General features: G+C 44.6%; 1 protein-coding gene across 1 annotated transcript in view; it reads right to left on the bottom strand.

Annotated features, from left to right (window-relative positions):
* Window positions 1–7,107: 7,107 nt before the first annotated feature.
* LOC107566261 (Fanconi anemia core complex-associated protein 24-like) overlaps window positions 7,108–8,453 on the bottom strand; it is a 16,689-nt gene continuing 15,343 nt past the window's right edge. The window contains 1 exon segment of the mRNA XM_016251652.1: window positions 7,108–7,366. Within this exon segment, the coding sequence (XP_016107138.1) occupies window positions 7,124–7,366 (243 nt within the window). The 3' untranslated portion in view covers window positions 7,108–7,123.

The raw sequence follows: 8,453 nt of genomic DNA, 5'->3' as shown, positions 1-8,453 counted from the left end.
TGCTGGAATGGCTAGCAGTAAGTTACCTAGCTGAGGGAGCAACACACCCAGCTCTCAGTCGAGAGGGGGCTCGACCTACAGCATGTTCGTTAGAAATCAGAAGGGTAAACGTACTGCAAGCTTAGCCAAAAACTCAGTGCACCAGGAAGGGAGAGGAAGGGCCTAGTTCGCCTGATGTTGCCAGAGAACTCAACTCTCACATGAGAGGAGAACTCCAAATTCAGAAAGGAGTAACGTGCTCATAGGCAACCCTTTGATAAAGGGGAGCACTGCCAAAGACTACTATGAGAACAGCCCACGGAGCGAGGAATCCAACTCCTCAGAAAGGGAGAGAATTCAAACGCTCAAACGAAAGCACCATGCTCACAATAACCCTCAATGGTGAGGGGAGCGATGCTTCAAAAGTGTGTCAACAGAGCCACACTGGTTGAGTGGAGCCCAAGGCGAGTACCGGGGTCTAAGTCAACTCAGAGAAAGGGAACGAGGCCAATAACGCGTAACCCTTACCATACAGGATTTCAGAAAGTGCGCAATGTCTTAGCGTGCACACTTACCACTATGTGGTTTTTAGAAAGTGCGCAAAGTGCTCAGCGTGCACACTTACCACCATGTGGATTTCAGAAAGTGCACAAAGCTTAGCATGTGTACTTACCATAGCATGAATTTAAGAGCTTCCCAAGCATCTGTTTACAGATGCCCGGAAGTACTGAGCCAAACGGGAGTGACAAACTCAAAGATAACCCTCTGAGACAAGGGAGCACTGCCATTGAGCATTTCACAAGAAGGTTCTCGCAAATGCCACCTATACTTTCCGCTCGATGCCTCAGCAAGAGGGGATATCCTGGTGACAGGGGACAGGGCAGCCTGAAAGCATAAGCCCAGCCCACTAGACGAGTGGAGCCCAAGGAACCGGGGTCTAAACCAACTCAGAGAAAGGGAACGAGGCCAATAACGCGTAACCCTTACCATACAGGATTTCAGAAAGTGCGCAATGTCTTAGCGTGCACACTTACCACTATGTGGTTTTTAGAAAGTGCGCAAAGTGCTCAGCGTGCACACTTACCACCATGTGGATTTCAGAAAGTGCACAAAGCTTAGCATGTGTACTTACCATAGCATGAATTTAAGAGCTTCCCAAGCATCTGTTTACAGATGCCCGGAAGTACTGAGCCAAACGGGAGTGACAAACTCAAAGATAACCCTCTGAGACAAGGGAGCACTGCCATTGAGCATTTCACAAGAAGGTTCTCGCAAATGCCACCTATACTTTCCGCTCGATGCCTCAGCAAGAGGGGATATCCTGGTGACAGGGGACAGGGCAGCCTGAAAGCATAAGCCCAGCCTGGACGTCCAGGAAATTTTGCAGTGCAGTGCCGTGCCATGCCAGGGGGCCTGATGATCAAGAAGGCTCGGCATGATCTGATCTGGCCGCATGATCCAGGAAGCATGAAGCCGGAACCAGGGCTATCTTACCGACTGGATACAACATCGACGAGTGAGGTAATCACTGCAAGTCGAGAACCCGGTTTCTGAATCCAGCAGAGGGGGTGCTCACCGAGGACCTACCCTAGAAAAGGACAGAAACACACAGGTCCCGGAAAACACTGCAAAGAAAGCTCGCAGATGGAATACACACAACCACCAGCGTATTAAATATATATTTTAAAAAAAATGGATCGTACTCACCCACCATGGTTCCCGCGCAGGAGCCCCGTTCAAGAAGCAACCCGAAGAAGACTCTAGTCCGGACCATCAGTAAGGTGGTTACTATGAAGCCATAGAACCAACCGAAACATCATAGGTCCAGCATAGGAGACTGTAATGCATGAAGTTCCTACCTAACCTCGGTCAGGTGGAGAGATGGTGGTTACAAGGGAATTAGGAAGGGGAAGATAAGTACAGATGTTAAACCCCCCGAGGTAAATGAATAGATACTCAAGTCTGGATCACATCCCTTAGGTTTTGCCTACCTCCCTTTGACCCGCGATTCCTCCTACCCCTACCCGCAGGCGGGGGAGGAGCACGAGCCGCAACACTAGCTTTCTGTGCCCATCTCTGATCCTCAGACCGAGACGGACCAGGACCCCTGGGTTGTTCGGGCTCAGACCTGGACCTTCGTGGAATGAAGGATTTGAAGGCTGCTGAACGCGCCTTTGCCTCCCTGAACTTCTCAACCACCGTCTCGACGGAGGTACCGAAAAGTTCGAAAGGCGAAACCGGAACATCGAGAAGAAAACCCCTATCCCGATATCTGCCAGGTTCACCCACATATGTCTCTCCATTACCACCATAGCCGCCATGGACCTGCCCATAGCAGAGGCGGCCTGCTTAGTAGCACGGAGAGCGAGATCTGTGGTGCGGCACAACTCAGCTACCTCATCGGGAGAAAGGCCCTTGCCTTTATCCAGGTCTTCAGTAGATCAGCCTGATACGCCTGAAGCACCGCCATCGTGTGCAACAAAGCGACAGCCTGACCTGCTGCTGCTTATGCCCTGCCATTTAAGCAAGATGTATCCTGAAGGGGTTTGGATGGCAAGAAGGGAGTCTTAAGAGAGGATGTCTCACCCATAGAGAGATAGCTAGCCAGCGTCTCTTCTACAGGGGGCATCTTCTCATAGCCGCTTTCGCGCATTCCCTCGATGTTGACATAACTCGTATGCTGGAACCGATGAATGAGTGAGGAAAACGGCCTCTTCCATTCCTTCTCGATCTCTGTATGGAGATCAGGAAGAAAAGGAAGGCTCACCTGAGCTGGAGGGCTATGGTCAGAAAGATAATGCTCATCGAGACGACCTCGCAACGTTGCTTTCTTGGCCCGCTTCCACGGCAAGTCAAGTCTCTCCGTGGCGTGATCCATAACCTCCAATAGCTCATCCTACGCAGGGCAGGAGGATTGGGAGGGCTCAGCCTCTTTGCCCTCCTCAGACATCTCCTGCTCTTCCTGGGCCGAATCCAGCAGAGCACTGGCCCCCGGATCAGACGATGTTAGGGAAATAACATCATCCTCCAGCAGCTCACTCTCGTCCACTTCCGACGAGCACGAGAGGGAAAGCCCCTCTTTAAACTCATCGGCCAGATCCACCTGCGATCCCCACAAGCTCATTCTCCTCCGTGCCTCAGCAGCGGCGGGTCCTGAACCACGGGGAGCAGATGGCTGCCCCTCTCTCCTCGAAAAGAGAGACAACCGAGAGCGGAGCAGATGCCCGGAAACATCTGCTCGAAAAACGCTCACAATTAACGCAGATTGCCCCCTCGAGGACATCTCTTCACCCAAACAAAAGACGCAAAGATCATATGTGTCATCAGGTGTCAAATAACGATGACACGGGTGCACACATTTTCTAAACGTCTTGCTAGTGCTTGCCATAATGAAGGAAGAAAGATCGCTCTTACCACGGAATGCACGCTTCAAACAAAACAGTCAATGAAGATGAAGAAGAGAATGACGTTTTCTCCCGGTGCCAATTTATACTATAGTCGCACCGGTAGTGACGTCATGGGCTGTCGCCGGCCAACATGTTGTTGGTGTTTTTTGAATGTATGCTTCAGACACGGGTCACGACGAGGCGTTCCCCATAGCGACCCCTAGAGGACGCAGGTCGAAGTTCCCTTGAAAGGGAACTGAGCTGCCATTATGGACAGGTGACTTTAAAAACTTGATGGGCCACCAACCAGTGGACCTGACACAAGTCAAGAAAATTGGCCCACCAGAAAAGATAAGAATAACAGACACAAAAACACGTCAATATCAAGACAATTACAAAATGTTTGGGTTCACTGCAACAACGACTGAGCCCGCACAGCCACTATGCTTTCTGTGTGGTGAGGTCCTGTCGAACCAATCAATGAGACCATCCCATTTGCAGCGACATCTGAGAACTAAACATTCTTCATGTGTCGGTAGGTCGGCAGAATTCTTCCACAGAAAATATTCTGAATTTCAAAAGAGTCAAGACAAATTAAAAGCTGCTACACAGATGTCCAGCTCTTCCCTCCTTGTATCACATGAGGTATCACTGCTTGTGGCTAAATCTAAAAAAACATATTCAATTGCGGAGGAATTAATCGTGCCAGCAGCAGCTATTCTCGCCAATGCTAAACAAGAAAGCAGCGAAGGCAATTAAAACGGTACCTTTATCCGACGACACTGTATGCCGTCGAATTGACGATATGGCTGAAGATATCATTGCACAGGTGGTGGGCAACTTAAAATGGACTATAAGTTTTGCTTTACAATTAGACGAGTCAACTGACATTAGTGGCGAATCACAATTGGTTGCATTTGTTTGCTACAAGGACACGGATGATATCAGTGAACATATACCATTCTGTAAGCCAATGTTGGGCAAAACCACTGGTGAGGACATTTTTAATGTTGTGAACTCTTTTTTCACGCGACACTCGTTGGACTGGCAGATGTGCTCACACATATGCACGGACGGCGCAGCATCAATTGCGGGGCAGATCCATGGATTCGTCTTGTGTGTGAAGCAGGTACATCCCGGCATCAAAACAGTGCACTGCATAATTCACAGGGAGGCATTAGCTTCAAAACGATTGATCCCGAAATTAAACGAAGTCCTTAATGACGCCTTTAAAATCATTAAAATTCATCAAATCCCGACCTCTGAATGCCAAGCTGTTTAAAAAACTGTGTGACGAAGTCGGCACTGAGCACCATCAATTACTGCTGCATACTGACGTACACTGGCTCTCGAGAGGAAAAACACTTCAGAGACTGTTTGAATTACGGGAGCAAGTTGGCGATTTTCTCTCTGAGCACTTGCATCCACTTTCAGCACTGCTGAAAGATTTCAACTGGCTGGCCCACTTAGCTTACCTGGTGGATATTTTCAGCAGGCTGAATGAATTGAACTTGGAACTGCAAGGTACAGACACATCTGTCTTACACATGTATGATCGAGTTTCCGGTTTCATGAAGAAAATTGACCTCTGGAGAAGGAAATGTCAGGATGGGGATCTCAGCAGTTTCCCTCAGCTTAACAGGTGCATTTTAAATGGTGGAGCTGATAAAGTCAGCACTCTACAGACAGTACAGACACACATGAGCAAACTTTCCTCTGAGTTCAAGTCATATTTTCCAAACACTGAGGTTCAGAATTCTGAACTTGACTGGATAAGGAACCCTTTCGTGGCTACCAGCATCGAGACCGCTCCTGTTAGTCTTCAGGAACAACTTATAGATTTGTCCTCAGATAGGGGTTTGAAGAGACACCACTGACAAAGTTTTGGTGCAGTGTTGAGAAAGAATACCCTGATGTAGGGAAATGGGCTCTGTATGAACTGCTGCCTTTTGGATCAACCTATTTGTGTGAGGTCACATTTTCAGCCATGGCAAACATAAAGACAAAACAGAGAAACAGACTCAACCTGGAGAGAAGTCTTATTGCTGCTGTTGCCACATTTCACCCAAGAATGCAAAATCTTATTCGTGATAAACAAGCGCAAATTTCACATTGAAAATTAATGCCTTTTTATCATTTGAGTCACTTAAAAATATAAATGTGTTGCTTGGCGCTTTTGGAAGAAATTTGATAGGGTAGTCTGAAAAGTTGTTAAATAGCAACACAATTGCAAAGCTGGCCACACTGGATGGGATCAGGACTCGAACTCGGGACACCAGAAGTGCAACAGCCTTGTTTGACAACGCGCTCTCAAAAGGACAGTAACTAATACTTAACAGAAATTCTAATACAACTAAACGTAGTTTATACCATGTTTACCGAGGCAATTTCAGCCAGTAAAAGGATCTGGGCAGCTGAAAGGATGGGTACAGGGAGATCTCCTCATCCACAGACATGTGTTTGCAATGCAGAGGATTCCTCATTCGTCCTGAAAGGAATTTAGGAAGTCAAGTCGTGAATTTGTGGCTGTAGCTTTTCACTGCATGCAGATAAAGGAGACCAGTTTTCAGCTGATCTCCCTGAGGAAAGCCGTTGAGAGTGAGCTGCTTTGTAGTCCAGCAGGAAAGCTTAAACTCTGCCAGCAGTGTGCGACACTTAAAAGAGGAAGTCGAGCAGAAAGCCAATAGATCACAGGAGCTACAAACAGAGAGCTGTACTGAATGTGTGCTGACAGAGGGAGACAGAGTCCAGATTATATACTTCAAGTAACTTAAAAAAAAATAAAAATACAGCAGCTGGGGTTACAGTTACTGAGTTTTAAGATTTAGAGATTTAATTTAATTTAAATTAAAAACAATTCAATTGTGTGTGTGCACAGTGCCATAAAAAAAGTAAAAAAAAAAAGAAGTAAAAGAGTCAAGACACCAAAACACTATCAAGGTAACAGACATTAAACTAAAATAATTTAATACACATTAATTTTACAACACAGGATGTAACATAAAATTCTAATGTATGCATTGGGGATGGAAAAAAACTAAGTAAAAAGGACAAAATTAAATGAAAAACAAAGTCAATTTATAGTTTCAACAGTAAATTATACATTTTCAAAAACTGTACATTAAAGTTACATTTACAGTAACATATTACTGTAAAATAACAAGGAACTTATTAACCAATTAACAGGTTTAACTTTTGAATTTAAAGGTTTGGCTCCGTTTAAAACTTATGAGGTTGAATTAAACTGGCCCAGTTTAAAAGTCTGAGATCACAAGTGAAAATGTTGTTTTACACATTCTAATTTTATATTTTTGACATCTTGGCAGAAAGAAAATCCAAACTTTACTGAAAAGTAGGTCACATGGTCAATGCCACTTATTTGGTTATTTGATTTGTGACATAAAACAGGACAGAATTATCATAATTTTGTATTTTTTACCATTTTATTCTTAAATCCAAAAACCTCATTACTTCACTACAAAGTTTCAATGAAAATCTCAAACGATCAATGTGGTCTCAGGCCCAACTGTACATCAAACGCATTAATATCATCCCATGTTTCTAGAAATACCCCATAGTATTTTTTCATGTAACTCAAAAAACAAAAGATAAAGTAAATAAATGCATGAACAGGAACATGACAACAACTCCCACTTTGAAATGGGACTTGGGTATAAGGAACAAACACTACATGCAACTTTAGCGCCACCTGTTGTCTTTTTTGTTGAAAGTCCTTCTGTTGTTCGTAACATGCATTCCTATGTGAACTGGTTGTGGAAGAATGCTGTGATATGCTGGGCTGTGGCCTGTTCCATGATGGGCTCCTGCTCATGCACTGAAGCTCCACTGAGCTGATGGATACTGGGGAATCGCTGGAGGAGCTGCATGGCCTTCACCTTTCCGATGCCAGGAATCTGCGGAACCAGACTCAACACCACTGGCTCCAGCAGTCTGCACACACTCTTCCTGAGGAACGGGTTCTCCTTGTTCTCTCCAAGAACCTGCGGAGGACGAATGCATAAGGATCTCTACTAATGCTAAACGTAATTTCAGTACGATTGTTATTCATGTCGGCACTAATGATGTTCGACTTTGCCAGTCGGAGATCACTAAAAATAACATTAAAGAGGTGTGTGAACTTGCAAGTACGATGTCAGACACTGTAATATGCTCTGGTCCCCTCCCTGCTTACCGTGGTGACAAGATACATAGCAGACTGTCCTCACTCAATGGCTGGATGTCTAAGTGGTACCCGCAGAATAACATAGACAGTTTCATAGACAATTGGATGAGTTTTTGGGGCAGACCTGACCTGTTGAAAAGAAATGGTCTTCATCCCTCCTGGGGTGGTGCCACTCTTCTGTCTAGAAATATGGCACATAATCTTAGAGATTGTACTTGACTAACTGGGCCTAGGTCAGGAAGCAGACAGACTGACTAAACTGACCTCACGTCACAGAAATCAGTTAATTCTCAGCACATTGAGACTTTTTCACCTAGATATCACACTATAGAGACTGTGTCTGTTCACCGAACTAGAAAATACAAAAAATGTCCAAACCAAATTAAGAGTAACAATTTAATTGATGTTCAACTAATAAAAAAATTATATAATACAGAGAAACAAATGATAAAGCATGGCTTATTTAATATCAGGTCCCTTTCTACGAAAGCACTTTTTGTAAATTATATGATCACTGATCATAACCTAGATGTGCTCCGTATGACAGAAACCTGGCTAAAACCTGATGATTACATTATTTTAAATGAGTCTACCCCCCAAGATTACTATTATAAACATGAGCCACGTCCAAAAGGTAAAGGGGGAGGTGTTGCTTCAATTTATAACAATATTTACAGTATTTCTCAGAGGGTGGGCTTCAAAAATAACTCGTTTGAAGTAATGGTTCTTCATATAACATTATCCAGAGAAACAAGTGTTAATGATAAATCCCCTGTGATGTTTGTACTGGCTACTGTATACAGGCCACCAGGGCACATACAGACTTTATTAAATAATTTGCTGATTTTATATCAGAGTTAGTGCTGGCTGCAGATCAAGTTTTAATTGTTGGTGATTTTAATATC

This window comes from Sinocyclocheilus grahami, unplaced genomic scaffold (genome assembly GCF_001515645.1).
Source record: "Sinocyclocheilus grahami isolate Dianchi unplaced genomic scaffold, SAMN03320097.WGS_v1.1 scaffold1065.1, whole genome shotgun sequence".
Taxonomy (NCBI): Eukaryota; Metazoa; Chordata; class Actinopteri; order Cypriniformes; family Cyprinidae; genus Sinocyclocheilus; species Sinocyclocheilus grahami.
The sequence above is the reverse complement of the archived record's forward strand: the minus strand, read 5'-3'. Positions and strand labels throughout refer to the sequence as shown.